At 48.3% G+C, this 26,711-nt stretch overlaps 8 protein-coding genes across 8 annotated transcripts; 3 read left to right on the forward strand and 5 right to left on the reverse strand.

Annotated features, from left to right (window-relative positions):
• Positions 1–1,967: 1,967 nt before the first annotated feature.
• On the forward strand, positions 1,968–3,715 carry FPOAC1_011779 (uncharacterized protein; the record flags this gene model as incomplete). The annotated part of the gene is made up of 4 exons (XM_044856146.1): positions 1,968–2,010; positions 2,106–2,273; positions 2,342–3,223; positions 3,273–3,715. 4 exons carry the CDS (start codon positions 1,968–1,970, stop codon positions 3,713–3,715), a joined length of 1,536 nt encoding a protein of 511 aa, XP_044703459.1.
• A 275-nt stretch (positions 3,716–3,990) lies between these two features.
• MET7 (Folylpolyglutamate synthetase) lies at positions 3,991–5,935 on the reverse strand (the record flags this gene model as incomplete). Its single annotated transcript, XM_044856147.1, has 3 exons — positions 3,991–5,662; positions 5,724–5,818; positions 5,888–5,935. 3 exons carry the CDS (start codon positions 5,933–5,935, stop codon positions 3,991–3,993), a joined length of 1,815 nt encoding a protein of 604 aa, XP_044703460.1.
• Positions 5,936–7,265: 1,330 nt separating this feature from the next.
• FPOAC1_011781 (uncharacterized protein) lies at positions 7,266–9,608 on the reverse strand (the record flags this gene model as incomplete). Its single annotated transcript, XM_044856148.1, has 1 exon — positions 7,266–9,608. The coding sequence occupies one exon, from the start codon at positions 9,606–9,608 to the stop codon at positions 7,266–7,268; it is 2,343 nt and encodes a 780-aa protein (XP_044703461.1).
• Positions 9,609–13,671: 4,063 nt separating this feature from the next.
• EMG1 (18S rRNA pseudouridine methyltransferase) lies at positions 13,672–14,572 on the reverse strand (the record flags this gene model as incomplete). The annotated part of the gene is made up of 3 exons (XM_044856149.1): positions 13,672–14,148; positions 14,202–14,461; positions 14,530–14,572. The coding sequence occupies 3 exons, from the start codon at positions 14,570–14,572 to the stop codon at positions 13,672–13,674; spliced, it is 780 nt and encodes a 259-aa protein (XP_044703462.1).
• Positions 14,573–15,367: 795 nt separating this feature from the next.
• On the forward strand, positions 15,368–15,936 carry FPOAC1_011783 (uncharacterized protein; the record flags this gene model as incomplete). The annotated part of the gene is made up of 2 exons (XM_044856150.1): positions 15,368–15,502; positions 15,565–15,936. The coding sequence occupies 2 exons, from the start codon at positions 15,368–15,370 to the stop codon at positions 15,934–15,936; spliced, it is 507 nt and encodes a 168-aa protein (XP_044703463.1).
• A 339-nt stretch (positions 15,937–16,275) lies between these two features.
• FPOAC1_011784 (uncharacterized protein) lies at positions 16,276–18,776 on the reverse strand (the record flags this gene model as incomplete). The annotated part of the gene is made up of 3 exons (XM_044856151.1): positions 16,276–16,496; positions 16,551–18,627; positions 18,687–18,776. 3 exons carry the CDS (start codon positions 18,774–18,776, stop codon positions 16,276–16,278), a joined length of 2,388 nt encoding a protein of 795 aa, XP_044703464.1.
• A 728-nt stretch (positions 18,777–19,504) lies between these two features.
• FPOAC1_011785 (uncharacterized protein) lies at positions 19,505–21,631 on the reverse strand (the record flags this gene model as incomplete). The annotated part of the gene is made up of 2 exons (XM_044856152.1): positions 19,505–21,268; positions 21,317–21,631. 2 exons carry the CDS (start codon positions 21,629–21,631, stop codon positions 19,505–19,507), a joined length of 2,079 nt encoding a protein of 692 aa, XP_044703465.1.
• A 790-nt stretch (positions 21,632–22,421) lies between these two features.
• On the forward strand, positions 22,422–25,229 carry ATG9 (autophagy protein atg9; the record flags this gene model as incomplete). Its single annotated transcript, XM_044856153.1, has 3 exons — positions 22,422–23,092; positions 23,187–23,868; positions 23,916–25,229. The coding sequence occupies 3 exons, from the start codon at positions 22,422–22,424 to the stop codon at positions 25,227–25,229; spliced, it is 2,667 nt and encodes an 888-aa protein (XP_044703466.1).
• Between the last annotated feature and the right edge of the window lie 1,482 nt (positions 25,230–26,711).

Genomic DNA, 26,711 nt, shown 5'->3' on the forward strand with positions numbered 1-26,711 from the left:
TGATAAATATGGTATAGCCAGGTAGCTTTATGTTCTTGGACAGTTTGGAAAGGAAGTTTGGAGTGGCAGTGATTTATTTATCTATAATGGTCACTTTCAGAGTGTTGCGGGTTGGTTAAGTGGAAGATGGAGGGGTATCGTGGGGCAAAATTAGCAGTGGACAATTTATTAGGTATTTTGAATAAAATTCCACATCCCCGCACGGTTTATCTCCGCTGTTTGATGGGTTTCTGATGGTTTTTTTTCCCTTCTGGAATTTGGAGAAGTATGTAAGCTTATTCGCTGCATTCGGGAGGCAGGGCCGGGTATCGTATGTGCATGCCGAATGATTCACAAAGAGTCATCCAAGCTTGCTTTTAGGAGTTGCTAAGTCCAAAACAGGACCTTGTTACTCATACGTTGACCGATATTGTTACGATGCTTGGTTCTGTATGACATTTAGTTTCTGTACAATATTAATTAGGCGAGTTTTATTAATAATAATGTTACATTAATCACTATGGCTTAGTAGTTCTTAAGTTCTTTCGCTTTTTCTTCTTCTTACTGTGTTATCCAGTTAGACTCCAATGGACTCTTATTATATTAACCTGTGTACCTTAGTAGGTACCTAGGTGGCATGTCTATGGTTGTCTCTCACCTCAGATATGGCCCTGGTATTTATTTATGATCGACAGCAGTTCCCTTTAAATGTATTATGCGATTGCAGCCGGTCTCGATGAACGAGGCCGATCATTATTAAATTACCATGAACCATTTTTACAGCTGAGGAACTTGCCTGCGCCAATAACGAAGCTCATGTCGCCCACGAGGCTGAATAGAACGAATCGGTTGCATTGGGGGTCAGTAAACTAAATCAAGCATAGACAAGTTCGTGAGTTCTTTTGACAAGTAGGTAGACTTCTAAAGTCTACCTACTTTAGAGCAAGTAGCGTATTAATTTCAAGCAATATTCTGCATATATTGGCTGGTTCATTGAACAATTCATGACCTGGCTGACTGGCAAACGTGCTGAAAGCAATCATCTGACCACTTTTTGATCTATATCATGGACCGACCAATCACCATCCTCGATAATGTAAAGCGAACCCCATCGAAATGTAGGAAATTGTGAAAAGAGAGAGGGAAAAAAAAAAGATGGGTCTCGATTTATACATCGTGAATGCCGGCTCGGTCAGCGAAAATGGATTGACAAGCTGGGTCTTTACGCTCTTGTTTTATTCATGGTTTTAGATGCCTCTCTATTTTGCCATTTGCCGGCACGAGATTGCCGAGAATCCACCTAGACACATGCGTCATAACTTGGGTACTATTCAGAGATTGTTAGGTAGAAAGGGTAATAAAAAAACCACTAAAAATAAAAAAACGAAGGACGAAACTTCGTACCAACCTCTTGAAGTACCCGAAATTGGTTGGTGTTGCATGGAGTAAATGGGTTAGCGATATTCCTTTACGTGGGTGAGACTGAATTGAGTAAAGTACATACCCTGATTTGATTTGTCTACCTGGGTTTCTAGGTACTAAGATATCGATCTTTTCCGCCCACGAGGACAGTCAATAACAATCGATACCCAATACCTAACATTAGAAACCATCTCCTCATGTTCATCTTCATGTGCAGAGCCAGATCCAGATCCAGATCCAGATCTAGACCCAGATCCAACTCAAGCCCGTTCGCGCGGCGCAAGTTCATGACTTGATTCTTTAACCATTCATTCCCACTCTTTCACTTTCATCCTCTCTCCCCCTCCTCATCTTCTTTTTCTCCATCCTGTGCAGAGTATAATCTTTCGGTTCTGCTTTTGAAGTTTTTAAACTAATACCTCTTTATTGTTGTTACTGCGCTACATCTCCAGCTCCCCAATCCTAAATCTTTTGCCACCAACTGTCGCCTAATACTACAACTGGTCGCGTGCCTCGCCTCGTATGCAAATAGATTTAGAATTCGGTGCAACATCAGTTCGGCAGCCATGAAGTTTGGTCACGATTTTAAGGAAACTCTTCGAGCCCAAGGTTTGTCTAAACCATGATGGATCTGAACATAATGATTCGCATTCAGACCCCCTTCTAAATTAGTAGGCACATTTTTCTCTAACATGAACGCCCAGATTTTCCTGCCCATTGGGTTGATCATGCAATTCCCTATAGTCAACTTAAGAAATGTCTCAAGAAAGTCGCCCGTGAGCTGCATGAGCTTGGACTTGATCCTGAGACGTTGCGCGAACTTCTGAATCCCGACGCAACGTCTCCTGTGGCCTTGAAGTATAAGCTCAACGGTATGAACCCAGTACTTCCAACGGTTTTCCCCTCCTTCACTCCCTCCAACAAAACTGACTTTCCACAGACGGTACCGATTCTCATCTGCGCCCAAAGCTTACCGTCCAGGTCCATCTGCAGGATGGTGTCCCCATCGATGCTTCGCTTGCACCAAACTCGCGCGACTTTCTTAATAAGATTGCCATCAATTTGCCCCAAAACCAGTGGTCGCACACGGGACATACTGCCCATGCGCAAACTGCCGACGCTGACAAGGACGCCACATCACCCGACACCGTTGCTGAGACTGCCGTTGCACCCTCCACCGAAACAATCGATGCGCTCGCCGAAGAAGCTAGCGAGACGCTTGCCATCACCCTGGCCGACGAGAAGGCCAACGTCGTCGAAAAAGTAGCAACCGATGCTGAGCAGCACAAAACTTCCATAGCGACTCCAAACGATGTCTCCAACGAAATCACGCCCATTTCATCCCCGGGCAATGCTACCACGGGAATCTACGAAATCATCGAAGTTCCTCTCACTTTTGACGCCGAGTTTTTCGAAATGCTTCAGAGCGATGTGAACTATCTGGACGCTCTACAAACAGAGGAAGAGAAGACCATGACCTTGGAGATTGTTGCACTCGGAAAGGAAGTTGAACAAGTGGTAAAGCCGAAACGTTTCTCCAAGACCGACCTGGCGCGCTGGCGACAAATCTTTGAGCTTTACCTGGACGCCGAAATTTTCTTCGCTACTCACGAGCAAGACCACGGACAACGGACAAGCCAAAAGGCCGTGAAGCAGCTGCAATGGTTTCAGGACCAGGTGACCAAGCAGAATCTGGTCCATGACTTCAAGCTTCCCGAGAGCAAGGCGGCCTTCGCCCGTTTCATCAACTTGAACGCGTCTCTTCTCAAAAACATGCAATTCCAAGAACTCAACAAGACAGCTGTTACCAAAATTCTCAAGAGTAAGCGAATGCTTGTTACTTTACGATTATCTTACTGATCCTCTACAAGAATTCGACAAACGGACAGCATTGGGTGTCGCGAGGAAATTTCCTATCGTTGTTCACTCCGACAAGCTTCTGGCAGGCACTATCGCTCGGGACGTATGCGCACAAATGTCGCAAGAGCTTGTCTCCAAAGTTCCTCAGCTCAACGATTACCTTTGCCCAGTCTGTTTTTCGGTGGCATATATGCCGGTCCGCCTAGACTGCCAGCACGTTTTTTGCATTCGCTGCGTCATCAAGATCCAGCGTCGGAAGGAAAAGCATTGCCCGCTGTGTAGAGCAGACGTCGTTTTGAAGGCTTCTGCCATGAACCTTGACTACGAACTCCAAAAGTACATGAAGAAGTATTTTGCAAAAGAAGTAAAAGAGAAAGAGAGGGCAAATGAGATTGAGCGTGGAATTGAGGATTACGGACCTGGCTATGTCCACCAGGAATGTTGCATAATGTGAGCGGTCTAGAGCTCTGGCACACGACACGACATGACATGACACGACCACCATAACATATTTGAGCGATTATAATTAGTATAGACTTTTTTTAGAATTAGAAACATGAAGAGGCCAGGTTAGGTTTCTATTGTCTCTGTCCAAAACAGACCATGAATCTGGTCAACCAAGTTCTCTGAACTCAAGCACAACACCATGCACAAAGGCGAATAGCCTCAGCTCTCTATATAGACACGATACATGCAAAGCGGAATAACTCTTTTGATATCTATTCATCATCAACACATAGCTGTCATAGCTTCGGCCGCCTTCAGGGCGTCTGTGAATATGTCACCAAGCTCTGACGTGTCTTCTAATCCAACGCTGACACGAATAAGATACGGATCGACACCAAATGACTCAGCCCATTCCAGTTCTTGATAGTGTGCCAGAAGAACATACGGCGATACCAGTGTGAAGTTGGTTCCCAAACTCGGCCCCTTGGCGAGCGGCAAGGCGTCAAAGAATGCCTGAGCGCACTCCTTGCGTTGGAACACAACAGATAGTAGACCACCGTATCCTCCGTCAGGAAGCCGGACCTTTTCGTAGTGGTCTCTGGAATCATTGGATTTGGGGTAGTAGATGCGCTTCACAAGGGGATGGTTCCGCAGCACCTCACAAATAGCGTCCGAGTTTGCGTTGATGCGTACCACACGAGATTCATAATCGCGGCTGTTCCTTTCCATGAAGACAACATCCTCAGGCCAGTAATTATCCTCGTAGATTTCCTCCATGGCTGCCTTGAGCGCTCGGTAATACTTACTATCAGGATTGAGGACAAGACCTCCGCCCATAACATTGGAATCGCCAGAGAAAATCTTGGTTAAGCTGCTGACAACAATGTCTGCAACGGGGAGGACGTTGATGTTGGCAAATGTGCCTATTGTTTCGTCAATCACAACAGCGAAATCGTACTCATCGGCAAGTTTGCGGATACGAGCAAGGTCGGGACACGTCAAAAGGGGGTTGCCAGGGAACTCGCAGAAGAGGCCTAGGTACCGCTCGCCCTTTTCTAATCGAGCCTCCAGGTCATCAAGATCTTCAGGTGATGCGTGTCCATAGAAAAGACAGCCAGGGCCAAACTTTTGGAGGATCTTGAGCGTGTCGACGTAAGGAAAACCAAAATTGATACTCTCGGCTGGCTCTCTTGCATGGAGCAGCGCACGATGAGCGTTGAAGATGGCGTTCATGCCAGCAGGGTAAAGGTAGACGTCGGTCTCTTCGAGGCTGGGTATGCCGCGAGTGTTGAATGTCATGGCTGGTAGTGGACCGTTGTTCATGTCTACCTCGTGAGCCATAGCACCCGCAATACGTCTGCGAATTGCCGACTTGGCACGCTCGACCATGGACAGGTCAAGATTTCTGCCAAAGCGTTCCTCGAGGAATGTCGAACTCTCGATAGAATCCACTGGAGTATCCGGGGAAGTTCGTTTATGTGCTGAAGGTACTGGAGAAGAAACACCATCGACTGAGCCAGGGCGAGTGTAGCGTCTCGGACCGCGGAAGGGCCTGCTTTGAACGGCCTCGGGAGGGGTACGCGTACGGACAGCCGGGATAAGAAGATCATCATTGAATAGGCCATGGCAAAACTCAGCACGTCTGCTGGAAGTACCCTCGCCAGTGTGTTGCCAGTATTGCTTCGCAATAGGAAATACCTCAGAGGGATAAAGCACAGCAGAGATGGTAGATGTGAGTTTTTTCAATACAGGAGAGAGCTCCTTTGACTTGTCAAGAGCAAAGTCGAAGATGCGGACCTGACTCGCCAGCTCAGGTGAGATCCGTTGGACTATAAAATCCAGACACCGATTTGCTACTCGCGGTGTAGGGAAGAGCATAGCTTGCTGACCAGGACTACCATAACGATCCACGATTTCTTTGGCAAAAGCCTGGATGCCTCTGTGAACGAAAAAGCTGTTTGGAACGCTCAGTAAGCAGGAGTACCGTGTGTAATGATGTATGAGATATAGCTCACCGAGGGTAACCTGTAGTCATACGGTTCACGACCCAATCCTCACCTTCCTCGTACCCAACATTGGCTTTCCAAGTTGGAAGAGAGACACTGACAGCCTGGGTTGATGATACTATCAGTAATTTTGTTTCATATGACCGAAAAAACAATCGCGTTGATTGACTCACATGTGCTGTATCAGAAGGGATGGATTCGCCTAGGTCAATCACTGGCATGGCGATATTGCTCTTCTTCAAGATGAGATATGAAGAATTAAGTTGACGGGGAAAGGGAAGACAAAAGATGAACGAAGCTCAATCTGTATCTGGCAATATCTTTTTGGACCTCCGAAAACAAGTGCTCATTAGTAGGTAGGTATATGTTAATATGTATACAACCAAGACAGCTTTTTTTTTACTCAAGTTGGTGGTGGCGTTGTGGTTGGATGAAGAGGGAAAATGGCCGAAGACCGGAGGAGAGCCCCAGTCCGTGTACCCGTGTACAACACTTATAAGCCTTTAGTCACAGCAGTCGGCTCTAAACCTGGAGGACTATGCTTGCTATCTAGGTACCTCCTAGTAGTGAGTAAAACAAAAGTGGGACAAGTGACTCGTTAAAGATAATTCGGGAAGGTTTAGTTGATTGACCAGTGATGATGAACCCACTCTCCTGAATACTGTTATTTCCCTACACTACCTACTACCTACCTAGGCTAGTTATAGTATGCTGGGTGAGAGTGTAGCTAGGTACCTAGGTATGGCACCTTTCGGAGGAAACTTTGCGAATACACTGCATAGGTGGCTAGAGTAACATCTTACCAAACATAAAGACTCGACGACTATTTTGCTGTAACACCGTCCACTTTGACCCCCGCATCCAACACTAACGAAAGGTGTGTCAGTGGGCTGCATCTTGATGATGCGACATATTAGGTGAGATGTGTTTGGTTTTTCAAGAACCGGGTGCGAGGAATGGAACAGGAAATAGAGCGATAGACCATGGAACCAAATCTCCAGTATGGCCATGTCCTTTCTGTATTGTGTGTTTGTAGCGGGCCCTTCTAAAGTGCATCTCTGAGTACCTATATATGTCTTTATTGTTTAAACCCCATTTCCTGTGTCAAGTCGTACCAGAGGCCAAGCCCATGGCCAAACTATGGCTGTTATATTTCCAATGCATCTTACTCAAGGAAAAAAAAAACAATGAAGCAGATGAATGCAACGCCTCTACCCATCAAGGCTTACAAGCAGAAGCCTTGAACCAAGCAGAAACCGCCGTGATTTCATAAGAACGCCTCCTCCAATGTTTGGTAGACGGGGGAAAAGAAGAAGAAGAAGAGGAGGAGGAGGAGGAGGAGGAGGAGGAGGGAGAAGAAAACAAAGAGGGGGGGAGGGGAAGGGAGGGAGACAGAGCAAAGGAACACTTGAATTGAGCTTTATATCCAATGCATAACCAGAACACCGCCAGCCCTTCATTTCATTCTGTGAAGCCAATCAATTCGTAAGTCGTGTCATATGATCGCCGCTCGTGAAAAAAAATGCATCTCATCGTTATCATAGTACATCTTTATCGTATCTTGCGGCTTCGTCTACTCGGCTTCATACCGACACAGCTGATACTGTCACTAGGAGCAACACTGACCATATCGTCGTCCCATTCAGCGTGACTGCTGCCAACGCCGCTCATCGGCAAACAGACATCCCTGGCCGAGATGTAGCTCTGAGCCTTGCCTGGGAAGCCCATATGTTGGTACTCAGGCCCACTAGCCATCCGAGGCGCATTATATCGACTTCTGGCCTGCCCCCTTGGCATCATGTCATCAGGAACTTCGTAGATATTGGGATCCAGAGGAATCTCGGGAGCATCAGGCACTTCGGGCACCTCTGGTGCTTCCATGATATCATCATCCACCTCGGTACGTGAGGAACGACGAGGAGCTCGGGAAGATGGGCGAGATCGGGTAGAAACGTATGTTCGCTCATCGTCATACGTAGGCCGATTACCACGAACAACCGATCGCGATGACTTGGGTGGGCGTGAGCCTGCGTGACTTTGGCGATCGTCGTATTTGCGGTCCACGGGCGCCTCGCTTTGAAGATCGTCGGCCAATACAACAGACTTGCTACGGCTAACCCCTACTTCGCTACGTGCACGCATACTGCGTGGTTTCTCTGTCACAGGGGGCCTTGATGATCGCCGACTTCTCTCGAAACCATCTTCCGGTGGTGGTCGTGATGACCTACGACTGCGCCTATCATAGACGTCGCTAGGAGGGGGCCTAGATGAGCGGCGGCTGCGTGGCTCAAACCCGTCGTCACGAACTCTCGAAGAATGGCGACTACGTGTTTCAGTAAACTCGTAAGCGTCTTCTGGGTGCCTTGACGGGCGCCGACTTTGGGTTGTCTCATAACCTTCATCAGGAGCCTGGCTTGGCGATCGAGCTCGAGAGGGAGCAACACTTCGTGCAGTGCTCTTCGTAACGGTTCTTGTGCTTGGGGCAGCACTTTTTGCGGCAACGCTCCTTGCCGTACTCTTTGCCACGCTTCGGGTTCTGCTCCTACTCCTGGCTCGGGGATCAGAAGTCCATGGGTTCTCTTCGTTGTAGGGGACTTGAGTTAGATACTGTATTTGGCGGGGTGGCGGCTCGTCCGGAGAGTCTTCACTGCTATCCTCGTCGGTATACCCAAGGTTCTTTGGTGGGTACGAGTTGTGGTGAGACATTTTGCGGGGTGCGTAGTCGTTCTGCATATTCTGCTGGAATGGATAGCCTTCTGGGTATACCTCTGGAGGTGGGAAGCCACCATGACCTCTGTAGGGCAATGCTTTAGGAGGATATTGTGAGGTATTAGGAGGATGGTCACCGTATACGGTTCGGCGCTCTTCATGATGCAGTTTGTGAACTGGCGGGGCCTTTTCGGGGAAGGTCGAACGTCGGGGGAGCTGGGGGGCCTGGGCTTCGTATTCCTGTCTTGGTTTTCGTTCTCGTTCCTTAGCGGCGTGGCTTGCAAAGCCATATGTAAGAGCTGCACCAGCAGCGGCGACTCCTAGAATGGCGCCCACGACCGTCGTGGTACTGAGGCCGTTATTATTGGAGCTTTGTCGAGGCGAAACAGATACTGGTTCGTCTTCCTTCTCGGGGCGAGCGGCGGCACGTTGGGCCATCTCGGCAGCTGTGACGGTGTTAGGACCGTGTTTGGCGGGAGACTGACGGGGCTGAAAGGGTGGAAGCCCATCAATAGAAGAGGAGGACGAACGAGCGGAAGCAACAGGTTGTAGCTGTGGCTGAGACAAGGAGCGGTTCCTGGTATGTGTTGTTTTACGAGTGATGTGGGTTGTGGTTGTATAAGTCGAATGAGTAGCACCGTCGTAGGTCCATTCGATTACTCGACCGTAATAATCTCGGGGACATGTAGGCTGACGGTAGACGACCTGGATAGTGTTGCCATCAAGGTCACGTACTGTTGCCCGCCTGGGTGTTTCACCGCCATCGATGCCTAGACGAGGTCTGGGGCTGGGGCCGCCAGCATAGATTGGGTCACCGTCGGTCTGAATGGCCAGCCACGGATTCGCGGTGAGAGCGGCCTCGTAAAAGTCAACGATCTGTCCTGGGGCTGGTACCGCAATAACAACCGTGGAAATCCTGACAGGGTCGAAAGGGCGAGACACCTCCCGAATTTGAAGCACTGGCTGAGGCCCTTTTATTTCCTCTCCTCGCCCGTCGGTCAAGGCTTGGCGATGTTTGCCTCCAGTCTTGGTGACGCCAGCTGTAAGTCCGTAAGTGACTGTTCCGATTGATGAACTTGGATCGCGAGATTCATTCAGGTATCGCAGGCCCAGTATTTGAAGTGTGGCTGAGTAGAAAGACGAGGATGATGCCAGGTGCGACACCTCAACAAACGGTACAGTCATGATCTCTTATAGAACCCGTTAAATCGCCAGGAGCGCCCGATCGGCTGCCTGCTGTGAGGTACCCGTTCGGATGCCTTGACCGAATGATTTTGGAGTCTTGTAAAAACCCCAAAAACTCTGAATGAAAATAGATACTCAGCTCGTGCTTGACTGGCTGAGCAGCGCGTGTGAAAGAGAGGCGGGGGCTGGTGGGGGAAACTGGAATATCGGTCAAGACTGATTGATGATGAGTAATGATAAAACAAAAGTATCTTAGTAGTAGAGGTACCTAGGTACTAGGTAGGTAGTTGAGGAGCAACTAAAACGATAACCCCGGTTTTTGGAAAGAGCAATTAAAAGAAAAGAGAGAAAAAAGAGGAAGGGGAAAAAAGACGATAAGTTGGAAGGGAAAGGATGTAAAGAAGAATGATCCCAGAAATATTAACAAGAACAACAAGGCAAGCAAAATGTTGGCCAGGTGAGGTGGCGGAGTGGATGAGAGAAGGCGGTCGAGAATGAAATGGTAGGGATTGAGAGGTGACCAAGGCAAGGACCAAGACGTAGAGTATCCGATTCGGTGCCCTGATAGCCTGAGCCTGACTGAGACGAGATGAGGTGAGTGAGTTGGCGAGCTAAGGTAAGGCAAAGTAAGGTGAAGTATCCGTAGTGTGTCGTGCGAAAGGAAGGACGGGAGCAATCGAATGGGTCCGTATTCTGCAGTGGCCTAATAAAAGTCGGGTGGTGAGTTGTCTGCTCCTTAGTCGGTCAATTGCTTGCTTGCTAGCTAGCTAGCTGTTGGCTTTGTTGCTCGGAACACCTTGACGCCCAATTTATGCTGATAAGATGGAATACCCAGGTTCAAGATGCAAGATACTCAAGGGCACATAAAGATCGATTGCTACCCGAAACCACAAATATTCCTCGTGATTGCCGATGGATGAGTCAATGCGAAGAAAGACTCCCTGAAGCAAGGATACTGGACGGACCATGAATGAAAATACAAGGTGCTTGTGGAGAGGCCGGTAACGCATGCGACGCTCTCAATGTATGCTGAGGGCAATCGGAGTAATCTCGAGAGGAAACGAAAGAGGAAGAAAGAAGAAAAGGAAGATGCAGCTAAAGAGAAAAGACAAGCCGGGTAGTACCCTCAAAATAGAGATTTGTGATGGTGGGCTCTTAATCAAGACTAGGCAATACCTACATCGTAGCAGACACTGGCTCAGGCAGTACGTTAAATACTTTACCTTAGTACCTACCTAAGTAGGTACTAATCTAGTAGGTACTAACTTATAAACAAATCAGCCCTCCTGGCCTCTAGGAGTTCACTCTTACGGGTGGCTCAGGTGTGTCGCCTCAGCCAACCCTCCCGCTTTGCCTTATGGCGAGTGAACAGCCCAGCCCTGCACCTCTTGTGACTGTGGCTCTGTGACTCGTCAACATCTGACCCTCTCAAACCCAGCCTACCTAGTCATGGAGAGTCAATGGGCTGTTAGGAGGAGTGTTTGTGTATTTGTATACTGTATTCAATACTGCCTTCCTCTTTATTTGTTGCGGGCATATGTCGTTTGAGTCACGTCGTATTTATACTATGATGAACAAGTCACAGCAGCCACAAGACCTGGATTTAACACCACCAAGTACATCTTTGTGTGCTGTCAGTTATGAGCTGTTGAAGAGGCAAGTATGTATCAAGGAAGGTAATTATCCTAGAATTATGTACAGTAGGTATTTGTGCATCTCTCGGTACTTGGACGTTTATGAGAGTCCAAGTCAGACAGAGTACCCGCATTCCTGTCTTATCTTGGGTTAAGGGTATGTAGGTCCACTAGCCCCGCGCCATCCGGCAGCACCCGCTCATGATCATCCCTGAACCCTCCAAAATCTGAACCAGACGTGAAGCAGGGGCTAATATCCAGTAGTCACCTGTATGTGATAGGGGATACCTACAAAGATGTTGGTTACGAGATAGTATGTAGTGAATCTACTGTATGTGTTTATTAAACAAAACCAATGTACGACCACAAGTTGTCCGGAGTTGGCGGTGATAATCAAAACCTTCTCTATAAAACCTTGAATGCGAGCAATATGCTATACATCCGAATATCTCTCGAAACCATCATGTGCCATCCTGGCAACGACTTGTCCCAACTCGGTACCTGCAGGTAGAAGGGGTGAGTTATGGAACATGGTGCGATAAATGGGCAGCAATTTTGTACCCAGTGCCTTTCAAGTAGATGACCCTGTGTAGTTAGTTGAAATAGCCAGCCCGACTGGATTGGACTCTTGAGCTATGTCCTGTCGACCAACTACCTATGCCCATCCCGATCATCCTAATCGTTTTTTTTTTTTGTTTTTTTTGGTACGTAGGCACATACTGAGGCCCATAATAATGACTAGATACGACATGGCTCAAAAGAGTCTCGCTTTGGGCATCTGGGAACATGCACTATTATACTGCTCAGCAAGATAGTATGGTTATGCTTTGTGCCTCCTCTACTGTACTGTACGATCATCGGAGAATAGCTCGTGGATACCGTATTGGCCTAATGACTCCCGGCCACCGATGCGTGACCACGTCAAGCCCAGCGGCTGGACTCACGGACGTCGGCTTGATCCACTGTCCTCCACCGGTATCCAGCCCCCCGGCCTGCACCGGCCAACCCCGGGCTTCAGCTCCCATGTCTTATCAAGCTTCTCATATTCCATACCCTGTAGGTGACCTAGTGCCTAAGGATCAAGTCCTCGCTCCTCCGTCAACATTGATGTAACTACCTACCTGGAACAACACCTGAAGAAATGGCAACGTGATGTTATACGATAACCAGGTCTCGTGGAACGCACAGCGCGAAGCATGTACACGCAGTAGACTGACTGTACGTTTGTAATTTGCCAGTGCCACCTAGCCACAGATCTCAGACTTGACCTAACTAACCTCCTAGCCGACTTTTTCGCCTTCTGAAGTTTCTCATTCTCCGATCCTTCGATGCATCCATCCACAATGGCACTGCTTTTTCTGTTCAAGATGTATTTGGAAATCCCCACCATTATCACAACAACAAAGGAGATAAGCACAGCTCAGTGCTATTAACGACGTTACCATAGAAATCTCATTATCCAAGAAATGTATTTTGTGCATTTTCTGATCTCTAATATTGGCAAAGTAGATCTTGGCGATGGAGGTGAGTGCTGCTATAATCTAACCCCATCGGGCGGGTCACGAAGAAGTGACAGTCCCAAGCACCTCTTGAGCACATTCTGAAGACAGCCCTTATGCCCGTCGGTGTTTTGACCCGCTTACCAGTCTCCACGCATGCCATGTGTCCACCTATCCGTCGCTTTACTTGAATTTATTCTTCCTACGGATACTGTTGGTAATTTTGGACGCACACGAGACCAAGGTCCTGCGGGGTGATTTAGTGCTATGCCAACCCATTTTAGCCTCATGCGTATTCGCGGCTGCAGCGGGCTTTTTGCACTTGGTGGCCTCAGTCCTGAAAGCGTCTTCTGGTGAAAGCACAGAGCTGTTTGATGTTTCTTTGGTGACACATGCGTATTCACTTATTCGCTACCTATTATGGAATACTTTACATCCCATTATCCTCCCTCATAATACATATTGATTGCCCTTGAACTGTCGAGCGACTTGTCTGTCCGTCCACGTTGGCCCCAACTCGCCACAAACATGACCTGTGATAGTACCTATTTCACGAGATGCTGCTTGGTTAGATCGGTAGGACTAGGCGTAAGCATGCCCGACCCGTGATAAAATTGGGCAAAATAGCCCTTAAATACTAAGGGGCAAAACAGAGCAGACTCGCTGAGCAACAGAAAAAAAGAGAACAAAGAGGAAAGTGTGGATCATGTTGAAGAGACCCATCAAGACGACATTCACGTCTTGGACCCGATGTTGAACGCCCCATGTTTTGGTTGCAAAAACAAGCGACAGCGAACACCCCAGGCATTCCAAGTTACCACCGAACCGCCTTGCTCCCAGCGACGATGTTGTATCATTGTTGGGCGAGCCGGCGCTTGGCGTTCGTCGCAGCTTCGGTCTCTTGCCGACGCCACTTAGGATGGGTGGGTATTACATAATGTCCCAAACATCTTCAGCAGCGTGACAGAACTTGCTGCAAGCAACACTGGCAGACAGAGAAAAGTTGCTGATAGAAATCTTCTCATCCACAAGAGAGTCGGCGAAGTTATCCTCACCCTTGGCCATCGCACCGACGAAAACACAAATACTGTCCTTGGAATTCGAAGATTCAACCCACTCACGAACCTTGACAAGTGGTGCATCGAAGCTCAGCGTAACTTTGCGGCAGTTAGGCGGCAGGTGGTCAGTGATGGGGTTCTGAATCACGCGAAGCAGCTTCTCGTTAGAGTTGGTGGAGCGAATAGACAGGCGGTGCAGAAGCTGCACCATGAGACCGGCAAAACGCTTGAACGTTCGGGGAATGCGGACTGAGGGAGAGACCTCAATCAGGACGCCCTTGGCGGTATGGATATAGATTTGGAGCTTGCCGGCCTTGTTGATTGGGGAATCCAGGAGGGTGAGTAGACACTAAGAGAAAGGTCAGCATGTTGAATGCCGACTCAAGGGTTCAGAGTTGAAACCTGATGGGTGATGTCGGGACGCGCATCGCTAATGTCCCGATTCATCTTACGCATGACGCCAATGTGCTCATCGCTGTTGAGCAGAGAATACTTGTCCTCACGGTTGCGGCTGGTACCGCCGTGAGACGCCTTGTAGGTCTCAAGACTGGCATTGGACAAGACAACAATCAGACGCTGAGAGTCCTTATCCGTAGGGGGGATGGGGGTGCTCTGCTCGGCAACCAGCTGAGGAAGCGAGGGGGGAGGAAGAGACTGAGTGCCTAGAGATTCCGACATGTCAATGACCGCTCTGGAGATATGGCAGGTAATGAGTGTTGTTGGTTCTTACGAGGTCGCTTGACTCCAGCAGTTCGACGCTCGGGCGAGGACATGATGGAAGAGAAAAAAAAAAAATCAACAGGAAGTGGGGGTTTGGAAAGCTTTGATGTTGGTAGCTTGAGTTCGTCTCAAGCAAGCCACAGTATGGATCAGTGGATACGAGACGGTCAATTGCTAGACGATGGTGTTTAAGTTTGTTGTCGGGAAGATAGATGTTTGTCGCGTACAAGGGAAGAAAGGAAGTAAGTTGGCAAGGATTGAATTTCGTCTAAAGAAAAAAAGCGGCGGGTGGTACTGACACGGTTCAATTGAACTGACAAGGTGTTGAACCCTCAGGCCAAGCCAAATTTTGTAATACTGTTCCCCCACCTCTTCCGATATCCACGCTACGGTCTGCGGGTCCCGGCCCTCCGACACACGGACGGGCTTCGGAGCATGAGCATTCAATTGAATCACTAATGACAAATTAAAATACATTTATCAGTATTTAGGGGTACTCACAGGTGTATCGAACTGACTCAAGGGCCTTGGGACATTTTCCTGCATTATCACCTGCCTATTAATACTATGATTTGGGTGAGCAGCATTCTTTCAGATCTTGCACGTGTGAGGATATCGTGAGTCGTGTGAGGGCCTGACCCAATAGGGAACCATATTCTGGGTGTATTACATAAGCAATCTGCGCTCGCACCGAACTTGATTGGCTGTCACTTTTTTTAGATCAGCCTTTGCGAGCTGGGAACTGAACATTTGAACATCACTTTCAAGACGACGTCCAATTGGCAACGCTTTGTGCCTACCAAACATTTCAAGTCGGTAATTAGCCCAAGCGAAGAATCATCGGTACCATGTCTTCGCCAGTCGCCAAGGCCGCTCGCCGCGTCACGACCGAGCTTCGAGGCGTTGTCGTCTCTGCTGGTCTTATGGAAAAGACTGTCAAGGTTCGAGTAGGCGGCCAGAAGTGGAATAAAACCGTCAATAAGGTGAGAGGCCCTGTTTGACAAAACTGAAGAAACAAAATCGAATTACTGACCCATTTTACCAGTGGTTCGCCGACCCTAAACACTATCTAGTCCACGATCCGAACTCGTCCCTACGAACAGGCGATGTCGTTTCTATCGCCCCGGGATGGCCAACTTCCCAGCACAAGCGCCACGTTATCAAGGAAATTATTGCTCCTTACGGTGTTCCTACCAGCGAACGTCCGCCTGTACCCACATTGGAGGAAAGGATAGCGGATTATGAGGCCAAGAAGGCTGCCAAAGATGAGCGGAGGGCAGCCAGACGACAAGAAGACGAGAACAAAAGACGAGAAGAAAAGCGATCGGAAAACGAAAAGAAGGAGGCCAAGCGTAAGGCTTGGAAGGAGGCCCAACAAAAACACGAATCTAACACATCGACGAACGATGTGGACTGAATATCCTAAATGCTTATATCACGACACATGACCACAACTATCTCGGGTTGGGAAATGAACGGATAATGTTCGACGGTTCCTACGCAGCGACAGAACATGCCGGCCGCGCAAACGGTCAATCTCTGTACGATATATCGAGGAGAGCTGCACAGCGAAACAAAGACTTTCAAACCAACTACCATTTGTAACATATAAAATGACACACTGTACATCCAGCCTGTTTACAACCCCAATACACAGACTCCGATGTCTACACCGGGACATGTTTCGTGATACTCCTGCGTGTATAATGTAGCCGTGTCTCATGACCATGTACTGTATACAAAGGCACGTTCCAATCTATCCACCGCGTTCTCCAAACTCTTGCGCCCAATCCTCATATTCCTTTAAGCCAGTTTTGCTGACACTGGGTCTGATTGTTGCCAGACTTGCTTCGAAGTCGAGCAACTGAATTGGTCGGATCTCATCCATTGTCATATGTAATAATGCTTCTCCGAGAGACCGCAACGGTCCCATGGCTGCGTCCTTAGCCAATGCTGTGATATCCGAGCCCGAAAAACCTGTAGATGTTGGTTAGCGGGTTTGTCATTTTGCTTGTGTCAAAAGCTGCCTACCATCCGTCATTTCCACCAATTTGAGGATATCTTCATTTGACAAGTCGTGCTTTTGTTGGCCCAGCAAAGTCCGGAGTTGCGTCTCGCGAGTAGTCGGTTCGGGCAATGGGATATATTGTCGTCGTACGAACCGCCTTCGGGCTGCCTCGTCAATAGCCCAAGGGAGATTTGTCGCTGCTAGAACAAGGACTCGGTTGGCATCTCCCCTCTCCTTGTCCTTCTCACTCGTCTCTCTTCCAGCAGCTGCTCGTTGAAGATCACTCCATTGAATAAGGAACTCCGTCTTGATTCTCATGGTAGCCTCATGCTCACCTGAGCCCGACCTTTGCGACAATAGTGAATCAATCTCATCAACAAAGATGATGCTGGGCGCCAACGTTCGGGCCAAACCAAATAAAGCTCGTACTAGTTTTTCTGACTCTCCCAAGTATTTGCTTGTAAGGCTGCTCGCAGAAATTGAGAAAAATGTCGATTTGGATTCTGTTGCCACGGCTCTCGCCAGCATAGTCTTTCCCGTTCCTGGTGGCCCGAACAGCAACATACCTCTGGCCGGTTCTCTAAGGCCCATGAACAAATCAGGTCGCAAGAATGGATATACGACAGTCTCGCGAAGGGCGTTTTTTGCTATATTAAGACCGGCCACGTCGTTCCAACGAACCTCATCACCTTGAACGACAATATCATTCAAGATCTGTTTGGCAGCCGCCGAGTCAACTCCTGAGGGCAAATTTTTAAGTATTTGTTTCTTCCTATTCTTCCATTCGGTCAAGTCATCAGGATTTTTTTCAGATTCGGATACATCCGAGTTTTCGTCTTCCGAACCAGCTTGTATAGGAGTTTCCTTTGCTTTAACGCGGCGTGATTTTGGTCCAGATCGATTTGTATCATCGTCGGATGTACTAGAGATCGAGGCTTGTTGAGTTTTACGACTACGTAGTCGTGAGCGGTCTCTAGTTTCGGTATTCGCCTTCAAAGGCTTCGGAGACCTCACTGGCGGTCTCAATGCTGTGGTTCTAGTCGGCAGATTGTTGGAAGCACTTCTCCTCTCTGATCCCTCCCCAGAATCATCAGCAGTCTCCATATCGTTGGTCGCCTCTTGCCTGGATACTTTGCGGGGCGATAGCGAGGTAATTGTGTTATACGAGTTTGTCGGCCGCTCAATTCTAGTGGTATAGACGTCTGAGGAAGGCAAGTCCTGGTATGAGGATGAATTGAGAGCGCTGGAAGCAGCAGACACCGATAGCATTGATGGGCGAGTATAACAGTACTCGTCAGAGTGCCGTGAATTTCCTGATACATCTCCATCAAAATCGCGATCTCTAGGCACAACAAGTCGTCGCGAGTGACTATCCCACTGTGTTGGTGCTGGTCTTCGAGTTTGTTCAAGTGAAGGACGGGAGCTGGGGCTCGCAGTAGCTGGAGTAGATTCCGACTGACTTCCTCGAATAAATCTGTCCTTTGAGCCCAAAGCGCTCCATGCCAATGTAGCCGCCTTGCTCGACCCTTCGGCGAGAGGCTTGGATGGTTTACGCGGTTTAGTGGACTTTTCACCTTGTTTACCAGAGCGCAAAGTGGTTCGCATAGTGTACTTTTCCGGGCTCGGTGTTCGTAATGTTTTGTTTGGTCTAGGAGGCAGAGCAGGACCTCCAGGTGAAGCAGATCGCGGAAGGGCTGGGAGGTTTGGATCGAGATGTGTGCTGGGTCCATCAACTATCGCAAGCTCTGAAGATGTACGACGGGGCTGTGATGGGCGGTGCGGAAGGGATGGTCTTGATAGCTCGGAATATTGCATGGCGGTGATTGTGCCCTGCCCTAAAGAGCCCCCTCCCTCAGGTAAACTAGGACGTTTTGTCAACTTGCCTGATGGAGGCGTCGAATCTTCTTGTCGTGATACTCTGAGAGCCTCGAGAAGGTCTATTCGTTCTTTGCATTGCAATTCAAGTTGTTTAAGGGCTTCCTGTAGCGCCTTTTCTGTATCTGTACGTGGGCTGTATGAAGGAGGCGCACGGTTTGCGTTGTAATCGTATATCTGATCCAGTGCAGCTCTCCAGTGTCGCATCGCTTCAGCCTCGCTTCCCTGTTAGGCACATTGATGGTTAGACCTCGATTGATATAAGCGCAATAATCCGGCCTTACCTGGCCTTCATAGTAGATGGCAGTCGAGCAACTCAAATAGCTATCATCGTAAGTCTTCTGCAAAACAGCCAGGGCCCTGTTCCGTAACATGGCTCCGGCGACAGGCCACTACCATAGTAGCCCAGAAACTGGCACAATGTGCGCTCAAGTCCGCCGACTGTTGTAAACCGTCGCGACGCTGTTCGCTTGGGCGAGGGTTCTGCTGGAATACGGATACACTGAGCAACCAGGCTTCTCCGTACAGGTATTCACGATTGCTGATATGCTTAATTCCGTACCGTAAAGAGAGATTGTATTTGTGATCGATTGCCAGAAGGGTCCCCTTATTGACGATTCTTGCTCTTGATGAGGTAGATCGTCCCGTGCCTGGCTGGACATGGAATAACAGATAAACTCCACTCGGGTAGGCGGTGACGTAGTCTAGGCTCGCATCACCCACCCTTGTAGCAATCTATGGTGGCGGGGTAGACAGGCTGATCCGGGCAGCCTCACGTCTTCCATTAGCAGTAGTGTCAACACCTATAGGCCAGCTGTTAAGGAGACACTCAGTAACCTAGTCTAGTAGGTAAGCAGCTTGATCATTAAACTTCGAGGAACACCCACGGTAAGAGCTTAACCACAACAGAAATTTTATCAACAAGCCAGCCATAATGATTCCAGGAGTTGGTCACACAACACATGTGTTTTATTCACGTTCTATCTATGTGGTACATCACAACGCCAGCTTTTATGTCATGTAGGTCAACAGATCTACAACCTATGTCTTGGCGACATCGATCCGCTTCAGATGTCGATCCTAGGTATCTGATCTATCAGACTTAAGAGAGTAGGACACGGAGTTCTGCCGTTGTTCTGGGGAAAATGGACCGCAGCCCCTCGTCTTCTGAGTCGACGGATTCACTATCTCCTTCTGTTATGACTTCCTCTAGTTGCTCAAAGTCGTTGCAGAACTGTTCAGCCGCCTCCTCAGTAATTCGCCGTGCTAATTTAGAATCCTGGAGGTGTTTCAGGTTTTCCATAGCGTCCATAAGTGCCGATGGGAGAAAGTCGTCCAGTATATGGCTTGCCTGAGCTAGAGCTTTCTCATCCAAGGACGTGGCACTTTTGTCATCGTCCTCCTCCAATTTCGAAAAGATAGCATCCAGTCCCGAACCCTTTCGAAAGAATTGGTACTGGCTAGTAACAAGCTCTTTAGCCTGCTCATCTAATTTCTCGCGCAGCTGCTTGGTCCTGCGATGCGTAAATTCGAATGGTTCTAGGCATGCCACTGCCGAAGACAGGCAGTTGGCGAGGAAAATCCCGCCATTCTTTGTGTTCATGCCATTAATCATATTCTCACAGCCAGCCATGAATGGTTCGAAAGCCTCTGCCAACACGTTCTCGAACTCGCCTTCGCGATCTTCCGAGGCAGATAACGAGGAGTCATAGGTTTTGGCTATAGCCTTGAATTGTTTGAGCGAGTCTTGGAGAAAACTGGGTGGGCCAAGGTCGGATGGAGCATGTTGAAATTCGCCCTGGAGAGTTGCGATGTGGTCTCTTACCAAGGCTCGGAATTGTCTCAGTGCTTCGGTCTCCAATCCTCCGATCAGGTCTACCAAGTTAGAGTTGGAACCAAGGGTTTTCTGGAAAGTAATGTGGTAAAAGTTGATGAGGTTTGCCAGTTTATAGGCCGATATGGTGTCCTCATTGGCCTGGATTATCTGCTCCATCCGTTGACGAAGAACACGAGCAGCGCCAGATATATCGCGATCTACCAGATCATTCAGTGCTTTGAGCGCATTAAAGTCGGCTTCGGCTTCGTCGTCTTCGGCAACAAGACGCCATATCTCGGCATCTCGTCCGGATTTGAGTCCCTTGGCCAGTTCCTCTCCCTCTGCGACGAAGAGAATTTCCAACGCCTCACGTTCGCTAACGGTAGCTGAATGGGCCCAGGCTAGCATGTCTCCAACATAGCGCAACGGGTCATGCGCCAGCATATCGATTGGTTTGACAGACGGATCCTCAGCTCCTGATGGTGAGGTACCAGTCAATGCAGTGTAAAACGAGTCTGAAAGTATTCTCTCTCGCGCCTCGGAAAAGAAATCGAGGCAATTCTGGAACAGTGAGGGCCGCTCAGCAAGGACCCGAAGCGCCCGGCGGATCGACGAGTTCATTTGCGGATTTTCAAGATTCAAGGTCTTGAACTCTCGCTGAATCCACTTGTAAAGTTTCTGGAAGCCAAGGTTGATGTTCTTCGACATTTGCTCCATAAGCTCCAGTCCTAGTGTCTGTGTTTCGAAACCGAGTAGGATTTCACAGTCCTTGCTGATCTTTTTCGCTTTGCTCAATGCATCAAAAAAAGGGTCATCTACCGGTTCGGCCGTCTGTGTCAAGGCAGCGACTTCATTGTCAGACATGATGAAATGTTTCCTGAAAGCTCCAAGAAGCTGCTGCTTGACCTCGACTTGTTTTTTCTGCTCTAGTAGAGAAGATGACTCAGAGAGTGCCGGTAAGGTCTGTCTATGAGCCTCGACAACTTGGCTTTTCATTGTTTCGTACCCATTATTGAGTTTGTCGATAGTTGTTTTGATCCGCCTGAGTTGCTATATCTGCGTTGGTATGGATTCCTCCGAATGAAGCAAAAAACGCACCTCTGCTACACGCCCAAATTCGGCAATGACCTCGCCGTTGCTATCAATAACTTCTCTCTGAAAGTCCAGACGGATACGCCGGCGACTTTCGGCGTCGTTGCGAATCCCACGTTCGTCAAGAAGAGACAGTGCGTCCCGAAACTCAGCATCGGAATGTGTGGTCGAGAGAACACTAGTAACCTTGGACGTGAGAGGCGTGAGACCTTTAGGAGTAGCTGGGAGTTGTGAGTAGCTATCCGTCAAAAAAATGCCAGGACTGATATTGTCCCTTGAAGGAAGGCTCTTGAATGACGGAGAGTGGTGCGAAGGAGCCATTGTGAATGGGATTTGAATATTGATAGCGGTAACTTCTGGCTGTGACAAGAACTATCCCATTTCGTACAGGTTCATTAGTTGAAATCACTTAAGTTTGCGGATCAACGACGTTATTTCAATTGTTGATGTGATGGTAACAGCTGTCACATGGGTAGCTAGCTACCTTAGTAATAATATGGGCAACGGTGTCGTGAGTGCTCACCTAGAAAGGAAAGGGTAGGCGGTGGATGGCCAATCGTGGATCGTGGGGGTCTTATCAGCATTTGTCTGGCAGAACCTTACACCGCTCTGTAGCGTCATACCTGCGGCTGGTGATGCCTGGACCATTAAGTCAAAGCATATATGAATACAAGAATACAAAGTGCCTTGGCCGATTTCTCGTCAACCACTTGGCCAAATAGCCAGTTCCGGCTGTGATTCATACACCGTAAGTGTGTTAACCGATATATTCATTTATCTGGTATTAGGATTTGCGTGAATCAAGTCTGTCCGCTACTCCGGATGGGGAGGCATGTGCTCCAAGTCACGCTTATCGTGGTCACCCCCCTTGTGACCATCCGAGTAATCATTTGAACTGACCAAACTTTCAGGGCCAAGTTTGATTCCAGTTTTGATTCTACTGAAAACCAGGAGTCTAGAACCCATACGAAATCTGGCTAATAACCATATCATCCCTCGTCATTCTCCTGCAACACGAAGCTCGCCTTCACATTCTTTATCGTCATCAAATCCCGGCAGTGGTCCGAGATGCTCACCTGTATTAATATTTGATCAAGCCAACCGATATGCGATGGCCTCCAACATATTCTCCCGGATAACGTCCCCTTCGAGGGGGTCGCAGTCATTCTACCAACAACTACGCTCTGGGGAAGACCCCGAGTACGATCCCGGTCTTGATGAGGACAATCTTGGTCACCGGTTTGATGACTTTCAGACCGAAGGGCTCGATATCGGCGATAGTCGCATGACAGTCGAGAGCGCAGCACTGGGTTCGAAAGGGAAAGGGAAAGCCACATTCCGACCAACAGCCCACACCCGAAGTCCTGGGAGAACATCGCCGCGATGGCAACAAGATGACGAAGCAGATAACGAGGTGCCCGCGTCGCTACTGATGGAGCCGAAAGATGTAGACCCGCCTATGTCAACTCCTAGCAAACGAGCAACCAATCCTAGAAACTCACAGACTCCAACAAGTGCAGGTCCGTCATCTGCACGAATAAGGGCCCAATGGGAAGCGGTGACCACACAACAACAACTCCATCAGGACGACCCATATAATGTATCAATAGGACCGCAGCCAATACCATTTGCCAGAGGGACTATGCTGAACAATCCGAGGGAGAAAGCAATGTGGCGATGGGTCAACACCTCCAATTTGGACAGCTTCATGCGTGATGTCTACGATTATTTCGAGGGCGGAGGCCTCTGGTGCATTCTCTGTACCAATGCTCTATGGCTTTTGTAAGTTTGTCAAGTTCTAACAATGAAATGAGTTACGCGCTAATTTGTAATAAAGTGAAACCCTTTTTGTAGCCGTGTTACTCACTTTTCTCAGTCAGTGCATTGACTATTCAAGAGTCCCCAATAGTAGGTCCTTGCATGAAGTCACCGTTCCGCAATGCACTCGCAAAATGTCTGGACTATGGAACTTTGCGATCTGGCTCTACACGTTTTTCTTCATCTGGAAGTGTGTTCAGTACTTTGTAGAGATACGCCGTCTTACTCACATCAGAGATTTTTACATCTATCTCCTTGACATACCAGAACAAGACATGCAAACTATCTCCTGGCAAGACGTTGTAGCCCGTATCATGGCACTCCGTGAGGAGAACCCAAAAACCGCAACAAACATCTCCCCGCGACTGCGACAATTCATGGGTAGCCAATCTAAGGAACGGCTTGATGCACTTGACATTGCCAATCGTCTTATGCGCAAGGAGAACTACCTCATAGCGATGATCAACAAGGATATATTGGATCTGTCCTTACCGGTGCCTTTCCTTCGTGGCCGTCAGATGTTCTCAAAAACCATGGAATGGTATCTACAATATTGTATCCTCGACATGGCCTTCAACGAACTCGGGCAGGTCCAGCAAGACTTTCTGCGCCCGGATCGTAGACGCCTACTAAGTCAGAAGCTGAGACAGCGCTTTTTATTCGCAGGTTTCCTCAATCTCTTGTTTGCTCCAGTTGTGCTAGCCTACGTTGTCATTGTCTACTTCTTCACATATTACTACGTCAGTCAATAACCTCTTTGTTGTTCTCGGTAGCTAACCCGTAGCAGGAATATCAAAAGGACCCCAAACAAGCTGCGGCGCGTAAATACACATCCTTGGCAGAATGGAAGTTTCGCCAATTTAACGAGTTGCCACACATATTCTACGAGCGGCTGCACATGTCGTATCCATTCGCAACTCGATATATTGACCAATTTCCAAAAAGAATCACCGAAGCAGTCGCCCGAACTATAGCTTTCATGTCGGGCGCAATCACTGCCATTCTGGCAATTGGCTCTGTTCTCGATTCGGAGCTTTTCCTCAATTTTGAGATCACCAAAGACAGGCCTGTGATCTTCTATCTCGGTGTATTTGCTGCTATTTGGGCGACGACTCGCGGCATGGTATCCGAGGAAACACTGGTGTTCAATCCAGAATACGCACTGCGGAATGTCATCGAGTATACACGCTACGTGCCGGACCACTGGAAAAACAAACTCCATAGTACTGAGGTGAAGCAGGAGTTTTCGGAACTCTACAAGATGAAAGTGGTCATATTTCTGGAGGAGATGATGGGGATAATCACGACGCCCATGTTACTTCTATTCTCACTCCCCAGATGTAGTGACCAGATTGTTGATTTCTTCCGGGAATTCACAATTCATGTTGATGGACTCGGCTACGTCTGTTCGTTTGCAGTGTTCGACTTCCAAAAAGGTCCTGGTAATACCGGACCACAAGGGCCTCGACCAGACGTCCGCGAGGACTATTACTCCACAAAGCATGGGAAGATGGCGGCATCTTACTACGGTTTTCTCGATAACTACGCAGCAAACCCTAAGACTGGCATTCCTGGTCACCTTCCTCCAGGACCGAAACCATCATTTCATCCTCCACCGTCATTCCCAGGACTCGGTTCCCCAACATTGGCGGCAGATATGCAGGGTTCTCATGTTGGTCGGACAGGGACGGAGACGGGACGTGCCAGAAGTCGAGTCCCTGGTGGACGCGGCACACGTATCGGGGCTATGCCACAACCTTCTCCAATGGCGTCTATGCTACTAGATCAGCATCATCAACCTCCGGGGGGTAATATGGTCGCACGGAGTCTGTATGCATCAAGGTATCCACGAGGGTATCGGGGGGAGAGCCAGATTATCGAAGAGACTGAAACCAGTGCCATGAGGCGAAGCGGGGAAGATGATGAACTGTATGAGCCAGGAGGTGCGCTGGGTGAATCGGTATGGGAGACCTCCCCAGCAAGAGGTGTGACTCGTGAGAACAGTGCTGCCAATACTGAAGATCCAGAGGCAGGTGTACTGGGTCTGATCTACCAACTTCAACAGACTCAGCGCCCCCGGCGAGGCGGCGGAATGGTCTGAGATAGCATTTTCGTGTTTGGCTTTGTTCAGTTTTGGATGGTGAATGGCATTGGCGTCAAGGCGCATGCTGTCAGTCATCTCTCCCAATACCATAGCCCTCCTAGGATGGAGGTGGAACTAATCGGCGTTGTTATTCATAGATTGGTTGTCATTCATTGTTCGGCGCAACAAATTCAGAGAATGGACGTGGTTGGATTTGCCATGTTAACATTTAGGCAACAAAGTTAACACAAGCACTGGCATGTACAGCATTTGTTTTCTATTCCAGAGGCGGCTCAAAATAGTGTCTTAAATAAATTGACTCGCTGTTTGTTATCGATGCAAATTCTCCACTGGTCACTTGATTGTGTCAACTTTACCCGACTCGGAGCTGCAATTCCGAGCAGCGACATGTGCCGTAGATAGACACCAGATCTGACGTGAATTGAAGGCGCCGACGTCGGCATCAAGTTATCCTCGGTCGATAACTAATACCATGAGACCCGTAAATAGGGATTGCCGAGAGGACAGAAACTAACTAAATACCCTTCTAGTGATGACCCAGCTAGGTAGGCGTCGACTGTCACAAGAAACTGGTGTCAATGTGACGATGATTAAACGGGAGTGTTATCAGATGGGTTGATTCAGGCACGACCAAAGAACAAGAGAAAGGAGTGGTGAACCAATGCTCTTTTGGCCAAGGCTTCCTTGTTAAGCCAGCAGTAACAGGTACTACCTAGGTAGTTAGGCAAAGGCTAGTAGCTATCCGTATAATGGAGTAATATTGGCAAAGTGAGACTTGGGAAGGGACTGATTGATTAGGCACAGAGAACGGATCTTGTTACTGATTGATAACTTAATCTCGGAGTGTGTATTAGGAACTAGCGGACCGCGCTATGTGTTTAATGCCCTGGTCCATGGGTTGGGTAGCATCGCAATGGCTTAGTAGGTAGGCTTTAACTAGTCCCCCTGTACTTCGTATACACTTCTCAACTACCAAAGGGGTGAACAAACCCTTGTAGAAGTATGTACGTATGGCTAGTCATGGGTGAATCTGTCTTGCGTAGCTCTATTCGAGTTACTTCCTTCGTCTCCTGGGCCATTATGCCTTTAGAAGGAGAGTCTGTTGATTGTTGGATTATAACATACCAAGTCAAGATTGAACAAGATGTACATAAGTGACGCTGGGCACCACTGTGACACTAAGCTTTGTTTATTCTCGGTATCTGGACGTTTATCTCTACCACGGTACAGATACTTACCTACAGTGTTTACAATAAAGCACCAATATAAAATCCTACTCATGCTGCATTGTTCTTATTTAGTTATAGGTCATAATCTGTTTCTGCGTTCTTTTCTAATGCGATAGATATCTAGTTTACGGCAAGACATCGTTATTACTTCTTACCTCGGATTGTTTTCATGGGAAACAAAAAGGCAAGTAAGCTTTATTACATACTAAAGTACCTAGGTACTACCTAGGTAAACACAGATTGAAAGACT

The sequence above is a fragment of the Fusarium poae genome, chromosome 4 (genome assembly GCF_019609905.1).
Source record: "Fusarium poae strain DAOMC 252244 chromosome 4, whole genome shotgun sequence".
NCBI classification, from domain to species: Eukaryota; Fungi; Ascomycota; class Sordariomycetes; order Hypocreales; family Nectriaceae; genus Fusarium; species Fusarium poae.